Source organism: Cebus imitator, unplaced genomic scaffold, assembly GCF_001604975.1.
Source record: "Cebus imitator isolate Cc_AM_T3 unplaced genomic scaffold, Cebus_imitator-1.0 Scaffold444, whole genome shotgun sequence".
NCBI lineage: Eukaryota > Metazoa > Chordata > Mammalia > Primates > Cebidae > Cebus > Cebus imitator.
Genome location: NW_016107759.1, coordinates 2,224,726 through 2,249,348, shown reverse-complemented (window position 1 = coordinate 2,249,348; position 24,623 = coordinate 2,224,726). Strand labels below are relative to the sequence as shown.

The window sequence follows — 24,623 nt, the reverse complement described above, 5'->3', positions numbered from 1 at the left end:
GTAGCTGGGATTACAGGCGCATGCCACCATGCCTGGCTAATTTTTGTATTTTTGGTAGAGACGGGATTTCACCATGTTGGCCAGGATGGTCTCGAACTCCTGGCCTCAAGTAATCCGCCTGCCTCAGCCTTCCAAAGTGCTGGGATTACAGGCGTGAGCCACCGTGCCTAGCCTATATGATGTTTTAAAACAGGAAAAACTAATCTATGGTTATAGAGCTCCAACAGTGTTTGCCACATCATGTTAGGGAATGTACAGGAAAGGAACATGAGGTAATTTTCTGAAGTGTTGGAAAATATGTAATGATTGGACTTTGCGTTAATGAGCATATACATTTATAAAACTAATTGAATTATATGCTTAATATCTGTGCATTTCACTGGAGGTAATTTTACCCTCTAAAAGGGCAGCATATACAGAGAAGGAAGTATTTTTTGAACTTATATCACAAAGGTCTATATCTCTAATATGTAAAGAGCTTCTAAAAATTGAGAAGGCTGGGCATAGTGGCTCATACTTGTAATCTTGGCACTTTGGGAGGCCAAGCCTGGAGGATCGTTTGAGCCTAGGAGTTCAAGACCAGCCTGGGCGACATAGGGAGATTCCATCTCTACAAGTAATTTAAAAATTAGCCAGGTATGGTGGCACATGCCTGTGGGCCCAGCTATTCTGGAGGCTGAGGTGGGAGAATTGCCTAAACCCAAGGGCTGCCTAAATTGTTAAAGTTCAATTTATCTGCATTTTCTTTTGTTGCCTATGGTTTTTTTTTGGAGACAGAGTCTTGCTCTGTTGCCCAGGCTGGAGTGCAGTGGTACAATCTCGGCTCACTGCAACCTCTGCCTCCCGGGTTCAAGCAATTCTCCTTCCTCAGCCTCCAGAGCAGCTGGGATTACAGGCCCATGCCACAATCCTCCACTAATTTTTGTAGATAATGGCATTTCACCATGTTGACCAGGCTGATATTGAACTCCTGACCTCAAGTAATCCTCCTGCTTCAGCCTCCCAAGGTGCTGGGATTACAGGTGTGAGCCATTGCGCCCAGCCTGTTGCCTGTGCTTTTGGTGTCATACTTAACATATCATTGCCACTTCCAAGGTTATGATGATTTTCCTCTCTGTTTTCAACCTTCTAAGAGTTTTAGCTCTCATGTTTAGATCCTTGTTCCATTTTGAGTTAGTTTTTATATGCAGTATAAGGTAAAAGTTTAACTTCATTCTGTTGCATGTGGACTTCCAGTTTTTCCAGCACCATTTGTTACAAAACTGTCCTTTTTGGCCAGGCATGGTGGCTCATGCCTGTAATCGCAGTACTTTGGGAGGCTGAAGCGAACAGATCACTTGAGGTCAGAAGTTTGAGACCAACCTGGCCAACATGGTGAATCCTTGCTTCTACTGAAAACACAAAAAGTTCGCTTGGCATGGTGGCACATGCCTGTAGGTTAAGCTGCTGGGGAGGCTGAGGCAGGCGACTTGCTTGAACCTAGGAGGTGGAGGTTACAGTGAGCCAAGGTCATGTCTCTCATTCCAGCCTGGGTGAGAGAGCGAGACCGTCTCAAAAAAAAAAAAAAAAAAAGAACTGACTATCCTTTTCCCCATTGAATAGTCTTGACCCTTCTAGGAAATCAATTGATTATATATGTAAGGGTTTATTTCTGGGCTCTATGTTTTATTCCATTGATCTTTAAATCTAGAGTTTGAGAAAGATTGGTATTAATTTTTTTTTTTGAGATGAAGTCTTGCTCATGTTGCCCAGGCTAGAGTGCAGTGGCACGATCTCGGCTTACTGCAACCTCCACCTCCTAGGTTCCAGCAATTCTCCTGCCTCAACCTCCCGAGTAGCTGGGATTATAGATGCGCACCACCATGCCAAGCTAATTTTTGTATTTCTAGTAGAGACAGCGTTTCACCATGTTGGCCAGGCTGGTCTTGAACTCCTGACCTCGTGATTTGCCCACCTCACCATCCCAAAGTGATTAATTTGTCTTTAAATATTTGGTAGAATTCACCAGTGAAGCCTTCTGGTCCTAGGTTTTCTTTGTTGGAAAGGGGCCCAAGGGGCCTGTGGGACACCATTAGGCATATCAACCTACATATCATAGCAGTCCCAAAGAAGAGAGAGAGAGAGACAGGGGAAAACAATGAAGAAATAATGGCTGAAAGCTCTGCACGTTTGATGAAATATATGAATTTACAAAGCCCTAAGGCGCAAGGAACTCCCAGCAAGATAACTCAGAAATCTACAGCAAGAAATATTATAGTCAAACTATCAAAATCCAGACAAAGAATTTTGAACGCGGCAAGAGAGAAGGAACTTTCCATATACAAGAGATTCTCAAGAAAATTAACAGCTGATTTCTTTACAGAAACCATAAGGGTTCTGTAACCATAAGTGGTATGACATATTTTAAACTTTGAAAGGAAAAAAAAAAAAAACCTTCAACCAAGAACTCTATATCCAGCAAAACTATCTAGAAATTAAGATACTTCTAGATAAACAAAAGCTGAGGGAATTAATTACCAATAGTCTTTCTCTACAAGAAATGCTAAAGGGAGTCCTTCAGGCTGAAATAGAAAGACGCTAGATGTAACTCTAAGCCATTAGAAGAAATAAAGGCCACTGGTGAAGGTAACTAAAGCCAGTATTATGCACTTTTGTTCCATAACACTTCCTTTTTTTTCTATATGATTTACAAGGCAAGTGCATATGTATTAATGTGGATGTCTATGTTAATGTGCACACAATATATGAAGATGCAATCTGTCACAACAATATAAAGGGAGGGGGCAGAGAGGTGTATGAGCAGAGTGTTGGTATGTTATTGAGACTAAGCTGGTATTACTCAAACTTAGTTGTTAAAAGTTTAAGATGTTAATTATTATACAGTTGCCTTTTAAATCTTGTATGCCAGTTTCCTGTTGCTGCTGTAACAATCGATTACATACTTTGTGGCTTAAAACAAAATACATCTACTGTCTGATAGCGAAGATCTGACATGCATTTTGCAGGGCTAAAATCAAGGTGTCTTCACCTTGCTAGGCTGTGTTCTTTCTGAAGACAGTAGGGGAGAATGAATCCTTTCCCTTTTTCAGCTTTTAGAAGACACCTGCTTCCTTGACTCATGGCCCCTTCCTCCATCTTCAAGGCCAGCAGCAGATCACTTTCTAGTCTGTCTCCCTCAGAAATCTACTTCTGTCATTTCTCCATTTCTCATTTCTGCCTTCCTCTTCTAAGGACCCTTGTGACTACATTGAGCCCATCCAGATAATCTAGACTGATCTCACCATCTCAGAATTCTTGACTTAATCACATCTGCAGAGCCCATTTTGTTACTTATAAGAAATGTATTTACAGATTTCAGGGAGTAGGATGTGGATGTCTCTGGAAGCCTTTATTCTTCCTTTCACACAATATAAACCATTGAAATTTTTAAATACAAAAGGAAATTGTAAAAGCAATTTCTAAAAATTAAAAACCAATAAATGAATATTTTCAAGTTGGGGGCTTATTCCCGCAAACAAAAAGAATTAGGCTGGGAGTGTAGTAGCTCACACTTACAATCTTAGCACTTTGGGAGGTTGAGGTGAACTGATCACTTTATGCCAGGAGTTTGAGACCAACCTAGCAACATGGCAACACCCTGCCTTTACAAAAAATGCAAAAATTAGCTGGGCACAGTGGCAGGCGCCAGTAATCCCGGCTACTTAGGAGGCTGAGGCTGGAGGATACTTGAGCCTGGGAGGTCAAGGCTACAGTGAGCTGAGATCCTGCCTCTGCACTTCACACTTCAGCCTGGGTGACAGGGTGAAACAATGTCTCAAAAAAGAAAGAAAGAGAGGAGAGATACAAATGTAATACCAAAGAAGTTAAGGCAAAACCCTATAATCATAAACCTTAACTAGAATTGTCAGTATTAACCCTTTTGTGTGTTTCTTTGTTTGAGACAGAGTCTCCCTCTGTCGCCCAGGCTGAAGGGCAGTGGTGCAATCTTGGCTCACTGCAACCTGCAACCTCCGCCTTCCGGGTTCGAACAATTCTCCTGCCTCAGCTTCCCAAGTAGCTGGGATTACAGGCGCCTGCCACCATGCCCAGCTAGTTTTTGTAATTTTTCTTTTTTTTTTTTTTTTTTTTTTTTAGTAAAGATGTGGTTTCACCATATTGGTCAGGCTGGTCTCGAACTCCTGACCTTGTGATCCGCCCGTCTTGGCCTCCTAAAGTGCTGGGAATACAGGCATGAGCCACTACGCCTGACCTAAACTCTTTTTTTAAAAAAAAGATATATTAATGTATTTCCTTACCATGTCCATTGTAAAGACCTAGAAGCAATGACAACCCAATAGCAGTAAACACCTAGTGTCCAGACTGTGAAAAAAAAACTTGACTGGAGAAAAACTCACTACTGTGATGTCTGGTCTTTTCATTTAGATCTTCAATTCTCAAACGATGGCCCTAAGCACTGACTTGCAATCCAACCATATTCCCTCATTTGTTCCACATCTCTCTGAGATAGTTATTTTAAACCTTTTCTGACTCCTCAAATGGACAGTGGCCTTTGTCCTTTTCTCGCTGAGGTCAAAAGGTCTTGCTCTGTCCTCTGAGTGCTGTTTGCATCTCATTGTGACCCTGAGTTTGAGCAAGTCACTAGACTCTGCATCTATTTCCCCTTCTTTGAAATTGTGAAAATAAAAGTGATATGTGCTTAGTTGTGAGGGCTAAATGGGATATTACACGTGAAATGCTGAGAGCAGTGTCTGGCACATAGTAAGAGCTTAGTAAATGTTATCAATTATTATTACCTTTTATAAAAGAAGAAACTGGGATTCGGAGAAGTTACAGATAATCAGCTAGTAGTTCATGTGACCAGGTTCAGCCAAGGGCTGCCTCATGCCTTAACTGCAACTTTTCCTTTTACATATAAAACTCTCACATTTTAAATCCTTATTCACTTAACTTCTTACAAGTCAAATGTTGCATTTAACTTGAGTGCGGCTCCCAGACTTCAGTTAGATTAGCCTTATCTGGAGCCACTGTTCAGAGCCTGGGAAACCCTGAATCCATGACCATAATTTACTAGCTCCATGACATTGAGCAAGTTTATTTAATGTGGCTAAGCTCATGTAGCATTTATTTACATATATCCGTGTCCTCCTATCCGTGTCCTCCTCTGCAAAATAGGAAGGTTCCAAAGATTAAATAAGATGATGTCTTTTAAGTGCTTATCATAGTGCCAAGGCAGTGCTTAATCAATGCTATACAAATCCACTATTCATCTTTGAAGAGGATTTTTATTATAGGAAACATTAATACAGTTTTAGAGAGAGGAAGTTTTAGGCAGAGTTAGATATTTGTGCCCTTATGTAAGGATTCATTCTTTTTTTTTTTTTTTTTGAGATGGAGTGTCACTCTGCTGCCCATGCTGGAGTACAGTGGTATGATCTTGGCTCACTGCAATCTCCACCTCCTGGGTTCAAGCAATTCCTTCCTCAACCTCCCAGGTAGCTGGGATTACAGACACCAGCTACTGTGACCAGCTAATTTTTGTATTTGTAGTAGAGATGGGGTTTCACCATCTCGGCCAGGCTGGTCTTCCGATCTCGTGATGTACCCGCTTTGGCCTCCCAAAATGCTGGGATTACAGGCATAAGCCACTATGCCCAGCCCTATTCATTTCTAAAAAAATGCTTTAAGTGTTCATTTTTCACTAGTGAGAGCACAACTATAAAAGGTTTCTAACAAAATTTCTGAAATGATTGCTTCCCTCCTGAAATGCCTAGACACTTTCCTTGTCATGGCAGGGCAAAGGAGCCTGGGCCATAGTTCTTTGTGCATAGATAGTTTTTTGATGAAACTTTCTCCATGTCTTTCCTCTGAATTTGTAGCCCATGCCGGAACTGCTGTAGGAGGCATCATCTTCTTCTTCACTTACCTCCCATACCCATACCTCATGTTCAGCTACATCCAGAGAAGCTACTTCCAAAAGATTGCCTGTTGCCTGTTCTCAAATGTTGCCATGGCACTGGGAGTCCGATTCATCGCTATATTTGAGGAAAGAGGTAAGCCTTATCTTGCCCAGACTCTCTAAGCTGCCTTGATGCTTTGCCCCTTCAAGGCTGAATTTTGTTTCCCAATAAACATAACTAGCATGTCCCATTCAGTGGTCTAAGCATTTAGAGCATACTCGCAACTGTGGTGGATATTGTGTGGGGCACTAAAGAAAAGTAGAATATGGTTTACCCCAGGCAGCTTACTTTGTAATTGGGGAGAAAAACTAAAGCATATTAAAGAATTAGGAAATTATATGCCTATATAATTATATAGCTAAAAAAATAGATTTGTGATTATATAAGTTGAGATAATATTTTAGGACTTTACAAATCATGGTACATTTTTTTACATGTATTATTGCCTTTGGAGTCTCTTCTTTTTGTTTTTCTTTGAGATGGTCTCACTTTGTCATCCAGGCTGAGTTACAGTGGCACAATCATAGCTCACTGCAGCCTTGAACTCCAGGACTTAAGTGATCCTCCCGCTTCAGCCTCCCAAGTAGCTGGGATTACAGGTGGGTGCCACCATGCCCAGCTCATTAAAAAAAAATTTTTTTTTTTTTTGGTAGAGACAGGGTCTTAGTATTTTGCCCAGTCTGGCCTTGCCCGAACTCCTGGGCTCAAACAGTCCTTCTGCCTTGACCTCCCAAAATGCTGGGATTATAGGTGTGAGCCACCATGCCTGGCCTGGGGTATCTTCTTTCACAGGTTAGTATAGGGGACCTTCCGTGAGAGGTGTTCTAGCTCCCTTATAACGTCCACAGTTGGAATGCAGTCCCAACTTTTCATTTGTCTTATGTTTCTCAAATTTGAAGAATTACTGAAAACATTTACAATTTGTTGCAAAAGATTACAGCCCAAATATCAATCAAATTGTAGGACCCACTGAGCCCTGTGGGGTTTTAGTTGTTACTATTTCCAGTTTTGGTGGTACTTTAAGATGATATACTGTGAGCACTCTAGCAGGCACCTTCGTTACTCAGTGTTAGCTGGTCTCACCAGAATTCTGCTTCCAAATGTTACAGCTTCATTTAGCAGCACATAGCAGGAATAGGAGTTTGAAATTGGATCTAGTTTGTGGATCACTTTGCTGTGGTTGGGATATCCCCAATGACCTGGTTAGAGGTATTACCTACTAATGAATTCTTTAAGCTGGCATGGCCCAAATGGCTTTGGGCTTAAAGCTGTCCAAAATATAATAAAGGATATTAAGTTGGCCAGAATTTATTGAAAGTAAGTGGTTTCCTTTAAAAAAGCAATGGTGAAACTACAATTTACAAGTGTTCACGGGAACAAATAGATTTTAAATGCTATATATGATTCCTTATAGGTTAGTGAGTAATTTGTGGGGCCTATATGTTGAAAGTTGAAAGAATTTAGGTGACAGGTTGCAATGAATGAACTCTTAGATTTGCCCCCACTCTAGTGTTCTCTTGGTTTGAAAGTACCCTGCCCTTGTAGAGCTTGTGATCAGTGTCCCTCCTGAAAGGCACAGGGTGGATCACAAGTGCTGTCTCCTGTTACAGCTGAAGGAACACAGATGCATATGATCATGAGCAGGAAGAAATCTCTAAGTGTATGATTAATGAAACAGAAATCCAAGGATTACTCAGATCATCTCGCCTATTGAAAATAATTAAAAATATGGGCTAAATTTTTAGTTTCTTAAGAGCATCCCTCAAGAGAATCAAAGTGGTAGCACAAGATAGTAAAGAACCACCAGGCCAAAACCTCAGGCAAACTGTTGACTCTAAAAGGTGAACAGAATACCAAGCCACTTTTTCTCAGAGGTCACTTACTAAAAGGAAAACTTGGGGCTTCCCTTTGGATGGCCTTTCGGGACAAGGGAATCAGACATCAAAGCCCAGGATTTAGCCTAGGTAGAGAGCATACTAGGAGACCCTCTCCACATTAATCTGGGACCCAGAGGGCTACACCTTAGGATAAATATAACTCAAAAATAAATCCAATCATCACAGTTTTGGTTCTTTGTGATACAGACTGTGAAATGGAATTTAGTGTGCAAATGTTTATTAGGATGCCCTTCAGATAACACCTGTGGAGAAGAGTAAGGAAAGGGGAAGAAGAAAGACAAGCAGAGGGAAAAGTCCAGCTGCAGTGTGGTCCTGACAGCCCTGAGGAGTTAAAGAGCAAAAATGGCCCACATGTGTCCTGCATTGGGCTGAAATGGCTAGGCCTTTACACCTCCATCAGTCACTGGATATGAGCTACCTAAGAAAGGGCATGACGTTGGGCTTGACACTTTGCAACTGAGACATCCCAAAGGGTCTGGCAGCTAAAAGCCCTCTGCCATAGCACTCCCAACAGAATCAGGGAAATACGTCTCCATATCCATATACCATCTCTTCCTAACCCAGAGGACCTCAGGGAAGGTTGTCATGGCCCTGACCATATCATGGAAGAAAAACAAAGAAAAAATTTCCCCTGAGAAATTATTAGCTAGTTCTTTGGAGGTATTGCAGTCCAGATTCATATTGCATGAGTAGGCCAGGTAAGTTTAAGCAGTGAACTGATTTAAGATTGTCCTGGAATGATAGAGCACCCACCTAGGTACCTGGCAGAAGCAACTGCACATCCTTTCTGGAGGAAGACCTTTTCATCCTATACCATGGTAAATCCTCACAAATAGTTTTTCAAGGTCAATAAGCAACACAGTAAAAAGTAATTAAAGATATGAGAAGGAAGGATCAGTAGGCTCACTAGACAGTTGGAAAATAAAAAAATAAAATAAAAAATAAAAAAAAAGATATGAGGAGGCCTGGCACAGTGGCTCATGCCTGTAATCCGGCACTTTGGGAGGCCAAGGTGGGCGGATGACGAGGTCAAGAGATCAAGACTACCCTGGCCAACATGGTGAAACCCCATCTCTACTAAAAATACAAAAATTAGCTGGGTGTGGTGGCGTGCACCTGTAGTCCCAGATACTCGGGAGGCTGAGGCAGGAGAATTGCTTGAACCTGGGAGGTGGAGGTTGTAGAGAGCCGAAATCCTGCCACTGTACCCCAGCCTGGTGCCTGGTGACAGAGCAGGACTCTGTCTCAAAAAAAAAAAAAAAAAAAGATATGCTGAAATAAACCACCATAATGAGAACTAACAGAAACAGAAGAAAGTACAAACAGATTCACAAAGGCCTCAAATTTTTTAATTATCAGAATACAGATTATAAAACAATGCCTTTAAGCTTTTTAGAAAGGGAAGCTTGAAAAATATCTACAGGAATAGGAATAGGAACTATTAAAAGTGACCTGGAAAGTATGAAAAAGGTGGAAATAATAAATACTTCTAGAAATGCAAAGTGCAATAACAAGATTTAAAACTTAGTGGATAGGTTAACAGATCTGAAACAGCTGAAAAGAGAATTAGCAAATTAGAAATAAGTTAGAGGAAATAATCCAGACTGTTGCATAGATGATAAAAAAGATGTAAAATATGGAAGATAGTTTGAAAGAGACATGCAGGAAAGAGTAGAGTAGGACTCACATGCATTTAATCAGAGCTTCAGTAGGAAGAGAAAGAGAGAATGGGGCACAGGGAATGTATTGAAAGAGACAGGCCAAATCTGTTCTAAAACTAGATTTCAGGAAGCCCAGCAAATCTCAAATAAGATTAATAAAAAGAAACTTTACACTAGGCATACCCATGTAAAACTGAGCACACCAGAGGTTGAGAAAAAAATCTTAAAAGTAGCCCAATAAAAAAAAGACAAACTGATTTTTAAAGGCGCAACAGTGGCTGATCGTGGTAGTAGCTGATCGCGGTAGCTCATGCCTGTAATCCCAGCACTTTGGGAGGCCCAGGCAGGTGGAGCACCTGAGGTCAGGAGTTTGAGACCAGCTTGACCAACATGGTGAAACCCTGTCTCTACTAACAAGATAGAAAAATTAACCGGGAGTGGTGGCAGGCGCCTGTAATTCCAGCTACTTGGGAAGCTGAGGCAGAAGAATCACTTGAACCCAGGAGGTGGAGGTTCCAGTGAGGTGAGATTGCACCATTGCACTCCATCCTGGGCAACAAGAGTGAAACTCCATCAAAAAAAAAAAAAAAAAAAAGCCATAGTGGGAGCCTGAAAACAATGGTATTTTATATTAACTGTATAAAATAATAATGATAATAAAAACAAAGATGTCTTTGGGTTTTTTTTAAAGGGGTAGAATTAAAATACATAAGAGGGGTTTTTGAGGGGATAAAGTCAGAAATCAAAAGGGAATAAATACTTTCTGGAAGGATAGTAGAGATACTGATTAACTTTAGACTTTGCTAAGTAAAGTATACATGGTATAATTCATTACCGTGAGACACCCACCAACAGTCTAGACGTAGTGCATAACTTTCAAACTAGTGGAAAGAAAATGTAATAACCGATAGATTAGTTGAGTCAAAAAGAAGGTAAAGAGTAGGGAATGGAGAGGAATTATGTCACATGGCCACCTCTACTCCAAAGGAAACAGAAATCAGGAACAGGATTGTCATACTCAATTTAGAACAAGATCAAACAGATGTGGGGCTAAGGCGTGTTTGCCAAATTCCTTTCAGCAGCTCCCTGCTCTGAAACATAATGAGATATACTGTGGAAAGAGGTAATATCTAACTTCTATTCAATCCAGATTTCAGCAGTTTATTTTTCTTTTCTATTTTTTTTTGTTCTTTTTTCAGCGTTAATTTTTGTTTATTTATTTTGAGACAGAGTCTTGCTCTATTGCCCAGGCTGGAGTGCAGTGGCACAATCTAGGCTCACTGTGACCTCTGCTTCCCAGATGGGAGGGATTCTCCTGCCTCAGCCTCCCGAGTAGCTGGGACTACATACGTACGCCAACACGCCTAGCTAATTTTTTTGTATTTTTAGTAGAGATGGGGTTTCACCATGTTACCCAGGATGGTCTTGATCTCCCGACCTCATGATCCACCTGCCTGGGCCTCCCAAAGTGCTGGGATTACAGGCGTGAGCCACCACGCCCAGCCCAGCAGTTTATTTTTTAATGGAACTTGATTTGATTCTAAAATTTAAGAAAAAGGGAAAAGGAAAAAAAAAAAAAAAAAAAAAAAAAAAAAGGCCAGACAAGTGCATTGTTATATGTTAGAGAAGATACTACAGAACGATGGGGATTCAATAAATGGTCCAGTGGCCACTGGATAACTTTATGGAGCAAAATGAAATCAGACTCTTAATTCACACCATACAAAGCCAATTCTAATTTCAAAAAACTATAAAGCTTTTTGGAGATGATATAAAAGGATATACTGATGTCCATGAAGTAGGAAGGATTGCTTAAACAAGACACAGAAATAACTATAAAGGAAAAGAATGAAAAATTTGATAATAAAATTAAGGCTTCGCAAAGAGAAGGAAAAGACGAGCTAAAGGGGGAGAAGATGCTTGCAACACACTGAACTGACAAAAGGCTTACATCCAAAATGCTTAAAGATCTCATGTAAATTCATTAGAAATTTGATTTTGTGGTTTAAAAAATGGGCAAAAAGCCTCACACCTGTAATCACAACACTTTGGGAGGCCAAGGCAGGTGAACTGCTTGAGCTTAGAAGTTCAAGATCAGCCTGGGCAACTTGGCAAGACCCGTGTCTCTACTAAAAATGCAAAGTAATAGCCAGGCATGGTGGTGTGTGCCTGTGGTTCCAGTTTCTTGGGAGGCTGAGGTGGGAGGATTGCTTGAGCCCAGGGTGCAGAGTCTGCAGTGAACCGAGATTACATCACGGACAGGGGTCTTGGCATGTTGTCAACTCAGAATTCTACACCCAGTGAAAATATCTCAAAAATTATAGAGAAAGACTCTCTCAAATAAACAAAAACTGAGAGAATTAAGTGCTAGCAGATGTGAGCTCTTCAGGCACAAAGAATCAGACCAGACAAAAACTTGGTACAAACAAATTAAGAGCACTGAAAACGGAAAACACGATTTATTTTTTCTATTTTTTTTTTCTTTTTGCTTTAAAGGAGAGCTGACTGTCTAAAGCAAAAATAGTAGCAATAAATTGTGTTTATAGCTTATGTAAAAGTAAAATGTCTAACAATCATAGCATAAAGTTTGGGAGGTAAGAACTGGGAATGTATTGTTGTAAAGTCCTTAAACTACACATGAAGGAGTATAATATTATTTTAAGATAAACTCTGACTAATTAAAGGTATATATTGTAAACCTTAAAGCAACACTAAATTTTTTTTTGAGATGGAGTCTCGCTCTGTCACCCAGGCTGGAGCGCAGTGGCACTATCTTGGCTTACTGCAACCTTCACCTCCTGGGTTCAAGCAATTCTCCTGTCTTAGCCTCCTGAGTAGCTGGGACTACAGGCATGCGCCATCACATCCGGCTAATTTTTGTATTTGTAGTAGAGATGGAGCTTCCTCATTTTGGCCAAGCTGGTCTTGAACTCCTGACCTCAAGTGATCCGCCTGCTCAGCCTCCCAAAGTGCCGGAATTACAGGCACGAGGCACCATGCCTGGCTTATACTAAATGTTTTTTAAGTTTAAATAGTAAGTTAATAGTGGTGATAAAATTAAATCCAAAAAATTCTCCATTAACGCAAGAAAAAAAAAAAAAAAAAAAAAAAAAAGAACACTTCAGAACAAATAGAAAAAAAGCTGGCAAGATGATATATTTTAATCCAGACCATCAATAATCACACTAAATGTGAGTGATCTAAACATACCAGTTAAGAGCAGGTTTAATTGAAAAGCAAAACCCAACTATATGGTGCCTTGTTAACATCAGTAGGCTGGGTGCAGTGGCTCACGCCTGTAATTCCAGCACATTGGGAGGCTGAGGCAGGTGGATCACTTGAGGTCAGGAGTTCGATACCGGCTTTGCCAACATGAGGAAGCCCCATATCTACTACAAATACAAAAATTAGCCGGGCGTGGGGGCGCATGCCTGTAATCCCAGCTGAGACAGGAGAATTGCATGAAACCAAGTGGCGGAGATTGCAATAAGCTGAGATGGCACCACAGCACTTCTGGCCTGGGCAACAGAGCTAGAATCCATCTAAAAAAACAACAACAACAAATAAAACCATCAATATAAGGATGGGGTGTGCACATTTGGGATTTGGCGGTGATTTGCATAATAATTTTTCATAGGTATTTTATTTATAATTGTTAAATTGTACACTTTTCTATATGTATATTCACAATAAATAAAAATAAACTGACAATCAAGTGTCTACTGATGTGGGAAGGAACTTTGTCTATGTCTTCTGTTTGGACACTGCATACTTTGTATTGGATGAGGAAGTACCTGACCTTTGTGAACGTTAGGCTGCAGCTTTGGAATCCGGAGGTGTGCAAGATGTGTTTATAATCCAAAGATAGAGCAAAAGGCAGAGTTCTTGGTGGGCACACAGACAGACACACATCAGAGAATCTCATCGCTGAAAGAGCCTTGGAGGTCACCTGGCCCTGCTCCTCACAGTGTGATCTGCAGACCAGCAGCATCAGCACTCCCACAGATCTTGTTAGAAATGCAGAATCCCAGGTCCACCCGAACAGATCTCATCAGAATCTGTGTGTTAACAAGATCCCCAGCAATTAGGAAACTTGTTAAAAGTTTGAGGACAAGAAGCATGGGTACACGTGCTTCTTGGGTAAGGAACTGTCTGTGCTGATCTCTGAAATAAGAATTATCCAAGCAAAGAAGCTGCTGAACAGTGGGAAAATGCTGCTGTAGCAGGTGCAGATGTGTGGAGATGTGTTTTGGATAGCCTAATTCTTACTTCTTGGTGCCAATGAAAGTACTACCAACTTTTGACAATAATAAAAGTGTTTTATCTTCCAGGAGAGACTTCTCTAGATTTTCCTTTCCCTGTGGCTAGAGCTGGCCCCACAAGGCCTCAGACACAAATAGTCTAGTCTTGTCATAGGCCTGTTTCACGACGAATTATAAATTTCTGGTAACTCTTCTCTGTTGTCTTGGTTTTTTTGTTTATTTGTTTGTTTGTTTGATACTGGATTTGTCTATGTTCCCCAGGCTGGAATGCAGTGGCTATTGACAGGCATGATCACTGAATGCACACTATAGCCTTGACCTCCTGAGCTCAAGCTCTCCTCCCACCTCAGCCTCCTGAGTAGACTATAAGTGTGTGCCACCATGCCCAGCTTCTTCTCTGTCTTAGATGTGATGAGTGATGTTCTTCCTTTATAACAGGCACAGGCATCCAATGGAGGAATATGGGCAGTGTACGTGGAGAGTTTAACTTCACTCAGGTGCTGCTGCTGCTGCTGCTGGACTCTTTCTTATACTGCTTAATAGCCTGGTATGTGGAGTCCATCTTTCCAGGGAAGTATGGTATACCCAAGCCTTGGTACTTCTTTGCTCTGGTGAGTATTGATGCTGCTGTTTTGTAGGTTGACATTAGACTTTTTTACGTGTGTCATCAATATTCCTACTCCTCTTGGTGTTGTCTTCAGTAAAATGTCAAACTCAGGAAATCTCTAACCTGGGTTCGTCCCAAACCTATCAGCTGTGGTTACCAGTGGAGCGTAACTAATGGTATGTCTCAATGTCTCTGACTCTGGCCTCCCTGCTCATGCACTGGGCTGGGAGTAGCCCCATCTGTCCCATGCAGAGTCCCCCACAAGGAGTGTCTGTAGATGTCTGACATGTGTCTACTCAAACATCAGGCCCCACATTCTCTCATGAGACCTAATTCTCAACATGCTAGAGTCCTCATTCTGCCTCTTTCCCCAATGAGCTGCACTTTTGGGATGGCCCTGAAGCTCTTCAAGACCTCTGTGACTATCAGTACACTGGCAGGGGACAGAGCATTTGTTAACAACCCCAGGAAGTTTTCAGAATCACTTATTTCCCATGATGACCAAGTTTTTCTTACAAAGCTGAGCTCTTCGTGCCTGATTCAGTCCTCCTGAAGTAGCATCTGCTGGCCTTGCCCATGGGCTTGCCTGCTGATCCTGCCTCTGCACAAATACTCATTAGGATCTCTACAAAGGCTGCCACGCTCACCCTTCTTATAGTGTGGGGAAATGAGTAGATTGTTAACTCCAGTATTTATCCAGGCCTCTGCCCACAAGGACTATGAGTGCTGACAGGATGGCTTCCCTGGTACATCAGGAGCCTGGATAGGAGGCATCTTTTGTAGCTCCATCTTCAGGACCGTGGGTTGTAGGTTGAAATGCAGTTGATTCGTAATGAGTCCATGAACAAGTTGCTTCACTTCTCTGGGCAGGGGGCGGGGGTGTTCTAATATACCAAAATATCTTCCAGAAAGGGAAGTCACTTTGCCTAAATGATTAATGCATAAATTGATTTCCCCTCCAGCCCTCCTACTGGCATGGAAAGCCTGTGCTTGTTACCCAATCACTGCTGGACATGAGGGGTCCTGTAAAAGCTCCAAACAGTGAGTTCATTCAGGAAGAGCCTACAGATTTGATCAAAGGAATTGAAATTCAGCATCTGTACAAGGTATCACCTCACAAATCTCCTTCCAAGAACTCCAGAAATTACGCATATAAGCTTCTGTTTTATTCTAACTGGGATTACAATGTACATTTTGTGACTGGGAATTTTAATTCCCTCTGTCATGTTGTCCTAAAAATTAGAAATATAACCTGAAATGTCCTGTTTTCTGTCATAAAGTTAAATGACTGGATGAAAGGCCTAGATGGCCTCTTTTTTTTCTTTTTTCTTTTTTAGAGGTGGATTCTCACTATGTTGTCTAGGCTGGTCTTGAACTTTTGGGCTCAAGAGATCCTCCTGCCTTGGCCTCCCAAAGTGCTGGGATTATAGGTGTGAGCCACTGCTCCCAGCCTAGATGATCTGTCTCTTGAAAACAGTCTCCTCTCATCCTCCCACTGCCTAATACTCCTTGTTAGGGATTAACTGTAATTCAGCCATTTGATGGATAACTTTTATCCACCAACATTTTTATATACCCAAATCACATTTTAAGCCAGATATCACTGTTGGCTTCTCGATGTAGAAGTGGAGGCATTTGTTCTTTCACAAGTGTCTGCTGAGTCCTTGCTACATGCAGAGCCCTGGGTTGGCTAAGGACTCCTTTAACAGGATGGCTGGATGTAAGCTGGAGGCTCCCACAGAGCATTCGCTTTGAAATCTTCCATTCTTCAGCTATGTAGGACACTCTGTGCCGTTGCTGCTGCCACACTTGCACGTTGGATGCTCCAGCTCAGCACTGTGCTGCCTTCTGGTGGGATCCAGTAGATACCATCCTAGCCTAGGGGATTCTGGAAATGGGTGATAATTCCAGCTCCTCTGTGGACTACAGTTAGTAGTTAGGAATACTTGACTCCTCAGCCAACTTACTGTGGGGATGTTGTTTTCTTTTTTTTTTTTAAGAGACACAGTCTAGCTCCGTCGCCCAGGTTGGACTGCAGTGGCGTCATCTCAGCTCACTGCAGCCTCTGCCTTCCAGGTTCAAGCGATTCTCCTGCCTTAGCCCCCTGAGTAGCTGGGATTACAGGTGCGTGCCACCACATCTGGCTAATTTTTGCATTTTTAGTAGACACAGGGTTTCACCATGTTGATCAGACTGGGCTTGAACTCCTGACCTCCTGATCCAACCACCTCAGCCTTCCGAAGTGCTGGGATTACAGGCATGAGCCACTGCGCCCAGCCTGTTTTCTTTTTTCACATAACTAGTGGTCTGCCAGCAGATGATTCTGGCATGATTTCAGCTGCTCCACAAAAGCATTCCAGACCACAGCATCTTCTGATTGATTGATTGCTTGATTGATTTTCCCTGGGTCATTCGTAGCCTATTAGCTTTCATCTGTGTGTTTATCATTTCATGGTTGCAAGATGGCTACTTGGCTCTCCTATAAGGAAAGATAAAGTTTAAAATGCTTCCTTTTGGCAAGAATTTTCCCTCCCTCTTTCTTTCCTTCCTTCCTTCTTTTTCCTTCTTTCTGTCTTCCCTCCCTCCCTCCCTCCCTTCCTTCCTTCTCTTTAATATAATAGAGTACCCCTTTTTCTTATTGCCCAGAATTCTGCCAAATGGTCACCTCTACTGTAAGGATAACTGAGAAGTCAGGGAACAGGACTGTCATGCTTGATTTAGAACAACTGAGAAAAGGCTGGGTGCAGCGGCTCATGGCTGTAATCCCAGCACTTTGGAAGGCCAAGGTAGATGGATCACCTAAGGTTATGAGTTTGAGACCAGCCAGGTCAACGTGATGAAACCCCATCTCTACTAAAAAATATATATATACAAAAATTAGCCAGGTGTGGTGGTGTGCAGCTGTAATCCCAGCTACTCTGGAGGCTGAGGCACAAGAATCGCTTGAACCCAGGAGGCAGAGCTGCAGGGAGCTGAAATTGCGCCACTGCACTCCAGCCTGAGAGACAGAGTGAGACTTCAACTTAAAAAAACAAAAAAGAGAAAAGATGTGAGAGTAGGGAGGGAGAGCTTACCAAATGCCTTTCAACAGCTCTCTGCTCCCAAATGTAAGTACAGTTGACCCTTAAACAACATGATTTAAACTGCTCAGGTCCACTTATATATTTGTTTCAACCAAACACAGATTAAAAATTCAGTATTTAGGGGAATTTGAAACCTGCGAATACAGAGGGCCGAGCAACTTTTTGAGCTGGTGGGTTCCCAGGACTTCAGGGGACTGCCTCTAGGACCAAGTTTGAGTACACATGGATTTTGGTATATGCAGAGGTCCTGGAAGCAGTCCGCCGTAGATGCTGAGGGATGACTATAGATGGATTGTGGAAGAAGTGACAACTAAATACCATCCAACTATAGTATCTGGACTCCAGACCCCAAACCCAGCCCCAATGCCATTAGACAGGACACAAATAATCTGAAGGGTATACTATAATGTGATGCTATCTCTGGGATGTACTGTAGGATTTTTATTTTCTTCTTTTTACTCAATGTACGAATTATTTGCATAATAGGAAAATCAATGGTATTTAAAATACTGGAGACATTTAACTTGAAAAACAGGCTACTCTGTCTGGGACTCCCTCCTCACATCAACACCTCCTGCAAAAGAGGCAAGGTGCCTTTCTCAGGGGCTCAGCTGGGTTACGCTAAGCAGGTTCTGGCTCCAGAAGCAGAGAGGAGTGCCTTCCATGCCACCACACTGCATCTGGGAGCTCCCAGCCCTCTGGTTCAGGTTCTCTACACCAGGTTCCAGGGAACAGGAAGAAGATCCCCATGGAAATTACTCCTGCTCAGCTTCCTCAGCAGCTCCAGGGAGTTAAATGCTAAAAGAAGGGGGTCCCTTTTTAGATTTCCTCTTGGATTCCTGCTGCTGAGCTTTTAAGAGAAGTTATGTATGTGTGCAGCCTGTCATAAGCTCTTTAGAAATGTCATTCTTGTGTTCAGGTTACACTGTCAGTCAACCTTGACTTTTCCACAGGTATATCACAGAGGAGGGACTAAACACATAGCAGTCAACTGTCTGACCATGAACATGTACAGAGGGCAGATCACTGTTCTTCTGGGACACAATGGAGCAGGAAAAACCACCACTTGCTTCATGCTCACAGGTACATGTGTGGGGTCAGCCATCCTGAGGAAGTTCTGAAAAAAATCATTGAACATATCTAGATTTTTTGTTTCACCTCCTCTCATTAGATTTCACTGATATTTTAATATTAAGCATTGCTTGTTGCTTAATATTAAAATATCAACTGTCTGGTTGTTCATTTGCCCTGCACCAGGAAAAGGAAATCTTTGGCTTTCTGTCAATCTGTAAAACTTTATACCATTACTATCAAGAAGCTCTGATCATTCAACCTGAAGAAACTGATGAAAAAAAAGAGAACCTATGAACAGTGCTTAGCATTTCTTTCTAGATTTAACCTTTCTGCTACAATGCAGCACCACTAATCTCTCAACACAATAATCTTTCCATTTGCTTCTGATTGCCACGGGCACTTGTAGAATAATATCTGGTGAATGACTCCAAAATGATTTGTGTTTCAGAGTAATTTTTATGCTAAAATAACTGTTTCATATCCCATCAACTAAAATAATATTTTGTGAAATTTAGAAACTCCTTTATTTACGAAATGTAAATTTATTGAAGTCTTAACATGTGTAAAGCTCCATACAATGCCAGCAAGATGCGCTTTCAACCCACAAGAACCTCTAAAAGCTAACTAGTTCCCCCTCAATGCACACAGAACATTAAACTGCTGGGAAGATATTACACCTCAAAGTTAAGCTGCCCTGATGCTCCTCATATGTGGCTGATGATTCTTCCACTGAAGGCATTTGAGGAGCAGCAAAATAGTGAAGATGGACCAGAGGTGCCTTTGGGCACCCCTCTGGTATCAGCGCTTTAAATACCAAATCTCGGCTGGGCGCGGTGGCTTATGCCTATAATCCCAGCGCTTTGGGAGGCCAAGGCGGGTGGATCACAAGGTCAAGAGATCCCTGGTCAACATGGTGAAACGCCGTCTCTACTAAAACTACAAAAATTAACTGTGCATGGTGGCGCACACCTGTAGTCCCAGCTACTTGGGAGGCTGAGGCAGGAGAATTGCTTGAACCCAGGAGGCAGAGGTTGTGGTGAGCCGAGATTGCGCCATTGCACTCCAGCCTGGGTAACAAGAGGGAAACTCCATCTCAAAAAAAAAAACAACAAAAAGCAAATCTCAGCCCAGCAGGCACTTACCAAGCAGGCCTGTACCCATCAGGACTGGGGCACAGCAGTGTTTCTGAAAGGATAGTCTTCTTTCAGATATAGACATTGTTGCTCCTGATAGGGTTGACCATTTAGGAAAGGCCTCTCCCCCTATATAGGCCTGTGAGGTTCTCACTGCCTGAAGCGTGAGCTGGCTAGGCTAAGAGATCAAAGAGCCAAGTCAGATATGTGTGTGAGTTATTCTTCTGTCTCCCCCTCATCCCTCTCCCCAGGGAGCCTGTTCTGTTTACTTCTGGATCCACGGTGTCTGAATAGTATTTGGCACAGAATAGGCATTCCATAAATATCATTGAATGAATGACAGAATTGATTAATATAATTGCAAATACTGCCAAAATGCAGACTGGGAATGATATATCAGAGCTCTGCCATGGATTTCCACCAATGGTGACATGACATAAAAAAAGCTAACACTGCCCTGGGGAAAGTGTCATCACTAAAGCATGCATAATGGGATTCAGTAGCCTTGAAGATGCTAAAGCTGGGAAGGAAAATCTGGCTAATTGCCTAGGACATCAGACAGCAAAGAGCTGCTATTTCGTAACTGGTGATAGAAAGGCCCAAAACTTGGCACAGGCATGTTTTGTATCTTAGACCCTGTTTCTCTGTCCTCTAAAGTTATGCAGCTTTTTTGGTTCTTTTATGAGTGCTATTTAGTTCTTCTGTTATTATAACTTTACATTAAAAGACCTGTTATATTTACTATACAATAGTATTACCTTTTCCCCTTTTTACCCCCAAACAATCATGGATGCTTTCTTATTCACAGCCAAAATGGAAGATCTGACAACCAGAGGGTAATCTGGCAATAAGTATCAAAAGTCTTTCAAGTCTTGTCCTGTCTTTGACTTGCCAAATCTGCTTATATTGATTTAGAATAAGGAAACAATTGGGAAGCAGGCAAAGTTATATCATATGTTTATAATTGTGAAAATTGCAAATAACCTAAGCATCCATAAGTTTGGACTGAATCAAGAAATAGGGTATGTTGATAACAATAAAATCTTTTCAACCCTTAAAGATGATATAGGGCTGGATGCTGTGGCTCATGCCTATAATCTTTGCACTTTGGAAGGCAGAGGCAGGTTGATTGCTTGAGCCCAGGAGTTTGAGACCAGCCTGGGCAACATGACAAAACCCAGTCTCTACAAAAAATACACCCAAAAAATGGTGCACATGTGTAGTCCCAGCTACTGATATGGGAAGATTGCTTGAGCCCAGGAGATCAAGGCTGCAGTGAATCATGATGACACTAATGCCCACAGCCTGGGCAATAGAGCAAGACCCTGTCTCAAAAAAAAAATATATATATATATATATATATAGAGAGAGAGAGAGAGAGAGAGAGAGATTTTGTTGATGTGGACAAATGGCGTCAATACATTGTTAAATGAAAAAGCCAGTTAGACCAGCCTAGCCAACTTGCTGAAACCCCATCTCTACTAAAAATAAAAAAATTAGGGGGCCATTATGGCACATACCTGTAATCTCAGCTACTCAGGAGATTGAGGCATGAGAATTGCTTGAACGTGGGAGATGGAGGCTGCAGTTAGCTGAGATCGTGCGGCTGCACTCCAGCCTGGGCAACAGGGCCAGACCCTGTCTCAAAGAAAGAAAAAAAAAACCAGTTAGAAAACTAGAATTTATATTTATATTCTTATTTTTGTTAAAAAATAAATGTATGAGTTGGTTATACATAAAAAATACCTAAGACTATGGGGCCGGGCGCGGTGGCTCAAGCCTGTAATCCCAGCACTTTGGGAGGCTGAGGAGAGTGGATCACGAGGTCCGGAGATCGAGACCAGCCTGGCCAACACGGTGAAACCCCGTCTCTACTAAAAATACAAAAAAATAGCCAGGCATGGTGGTGGGCGCCTGTAATCCCAACTACTTGGGAGGCTGAGGCAGGAGAATCTCTTAAACCCGGGATTCGGGGGTTGCAGTGAGCAGAGATGGCGCCACTGCACTCCAGCCTGGGCAACAGAGCAAGCCTCCGTCTCAAAAAAAACAAAAAACAAACAAACAAACAAAAATACCTAAGGCTATATAGCAAAATGTTAACAGAAGTTATCTTTTAATGATAGGATTTGTATAACTTGTTTTATTTTTTTCTGACCTTGTTGCAATAAGAACTTATTGCCTTTTTCAACCAGAAAAAAAAACTTAGAAAATGAGAATAAAGACAATGATAGTATTCGGGTAGGCAGGCTGCCAAATTTTACACTGGCATACATTTGGCAATGAGAGCATTCATTCATTCATTTATTCATTCATTGAACAGATATTTATTAGGAATCAGAGATAAGTTATAGACCTTGCCTTCAGGGATCTCAATTCAAAACTGTTAGATTCCCACAATATTTTTCTTAGTCATATTTACTAGGCATTCAAATTATTATTTAGTACTTAGAGTAATGTAATTTGCTTTTACATGTGCCTATGTGTGTTTTATTCATCTAACTCATTGGAATTTCTCAAAAGTAGGGAGGATAGCTCTTATCTCTAATACTCCCCACATGTCCTGGTACATTGTTATGCATAGAACATACATACTTCTTGGATACTACTGATTTACTGTGGTAAAGAAGCAGAATAAGGACAGTGTGTGTGAGAACAAGCGAACAAAGCAGAAGGTAACATCGGGCCTTTATGCTGCTGTATGCTGTGACTGAAGATAACTTCAGGATCTGTCTTCCCCTTGGTTCTAGGTCTTATTCCCTCTACAAGTGGATGGGCATATGTCAATGGATATGAAATCTCAGAAGACATATTTCACATTAGGAAGAGCCTGGGCTGGTGCCCCCAACATGATATCTTATTTGATAACTTAACAGTAGCAGAACATCTTTCTTTCTATGGTCAGGTGAGTTGATGGATAACAGGGATTTGTTTCCTCTGTATCCCCTCTTGGGAATGATGAGATAGACCACAGCTCTCTGACTCAACCCGGAAGGGTCTTTAAAATGAAAACTTGTGTTTCTCTATTCTCAACACTTCTGACACCAAATGTATGTGGAGTTTTCCCACACCAACCAATTCTCCAACTCTCCAGATAGCAACTAGGTGTCCTATAATTCCATTCTTTTGTGTGTGTGTGTGTGTTTGTAGTAGAGACGGGGTTTCACCATGTTAGCCAGGATGGTCTCGATCTCCTGACCTTGTGATCCACCTGCCTCAGCCTCCCAAAGTGCTGGGTTTACAGGCATGAGCCTCCGCACCCAGCCCCTACAATTCAATTCCTATGCTGACTACCTAAAGTTAATGCAGACTCCGCAGGTTTAGGGCTCAGTCTCATAAGATTGTCCCCAAACCCAGACTTCAGATGTCAGTTGCAGGTGCCAAGTTTTTACCTGTACTTCTGACCAACTGGCTATCATTTGGGGTTCTTACAACCCCTTCCTTAGGTTTGATAATTTGTTGCAAGGGCTCACAGAATGCTTTATTGTAGAGGGTATTATAAAGGATACAGATGAACAACCAGATGAAGTATGTAGAAAGGTGTAAGGCACGTTGGGAGCCAGATGTAAGGCTGAGTGCCCCACAGCGTCGTAGGGTGAGCCTTATGCTGTGCTGAGGCGCAGGATCTGAGAAATAAAGAGACAGGACACAGAAGTACAAAGAAAATGCAGCTGGGCTCGGGGGGCCACACCACCTATAAGCGGCGAGCAGCTGGCGAGGCGCCTGGCGAGGCTGGTGAGCGGCTGGTGAGGCCCCGAATGCCCAGAAGCATGAGTATTTATTGTGTATAGGTTAGGGGGTAGGGCAGTGAGTGAAATCATCTTTAAGGTTAGTGATAGGGTCGTGAGCAATAAAACATAGGGTCCACCCCCATTAGGTCACCTAGGCCAGGAGGTGGACAGCGCGCAGCAAGGGGCCCGTTCCCACGAAGGCAAGGGCCCTGTTCCCACGAAGGCAAGGGCCATGTGCAGTAAGGGGTGTTGTGTGTGATACTTCTATCTATGGGAAACTACTTCTAAGAAGATTTATGGGAGGATGCTTTAAGTCACATAGCAGTGACAGAGCTGTCAAGGTTACCGCCACCTTCTGGCAGCTTCCAACGGATTCTATGAGAAGATGCTTTTCAAGCAGCACAGTAGCAAGAGCTGATAAAGTTCACAGTCACCAAGGTGGATTGCCGTTCTAAGGACAGCCTTCCATAAGAACTGGAGCAAGGTCCTACAACTCCTTTATCAGGAGGAGTGGCCCTCACCCCAAGCCTGCCATACAGCTGGTATCTTTACGATACTGAACGCTGCTGCCTGGGCCATGGATTCTTGTCCCGGTATAACTGTTTTCCCTTAATTCAAGCTCTGCACTGTATCTGCTCTAGGCATTTCTCAGATTATAAGCTACTTATTCCTTAATTCATGCTCTGTACTGTGTCCACTCTAGGCATTCCTCCGATTATGAACTAAGATATAATTATAGGTATATATGTAGGGAAATATTCTTTAGGCACTCATACTATCAACTATTATATGATTATATAGAGAGGCTTATATAAAGGGAACCTTCAAGCCCTATTTCTATAAGCTAATATATGATTATGTAAAGGAAATATAAAGGAAATAGCTGAGTAGTAACACTATAAAGTGAAATATTCTTCAAGCCCTAACTGTGCCAGGGCTCTGCTTAGCTCTCATTCCTCGGTGCCTATATGGGGGGTTACCCACAGAAAGGGGTGCATAGCTTCCATGCCCTGTCCTAGTATGCCACCCTGGCAGTACCTTACTGTGTTCACCAACCCAGAAACTCTTCAGAGCCCATAGTTTAGATATTTTTTATACAGGCTCCATCATGTTGGGATGACCAATTATTAGCACAATCTCCAACCCCTCTCCCATTCCCTGAGGACTGGGGGAGGAGGCTGAAATTTCTAAGTTTTTTTTTTTTTTTTTTTTTTTTTTTT

The 24,623-nt window shown here is 42.1% G+C and overlaps 1 protein-coding gene across 1 annotated transcript in view; it reads left to right on the top strand.

Moving 5' to 3' along the window:
* LOC108290826 (ATP-binding cassette sub-family A member 17-like) overlaps positions 1-24,623 on the top strand; it is a 124,074-nt gene that overhangs the window by 33,291 nt on the left and 66,160 nt on the right. The window contains exons 8-12 of the mRNA XM_037732299.1: positions 5,877-6,050; positions 14,217-14,387; positions 15,364-15,491; positions 18,422-18,551; positions 22,423-22,577. Of these exons, the coding sequence (XP_037588227.1) occupies positions 5,877-6,050; positions 14,217-14,387; positions 15,364-15,491; positions 18,422-18,551; positions 22,423-22,577 (758 nt within the window). The remainder of the gene's footprint in view (positions 1-5,876; positions 6,051-14,216; positions 14,388-15,363; positions 15,492-18,421; positions 18,552-22,422; positions 22,578-24,623) is intronic.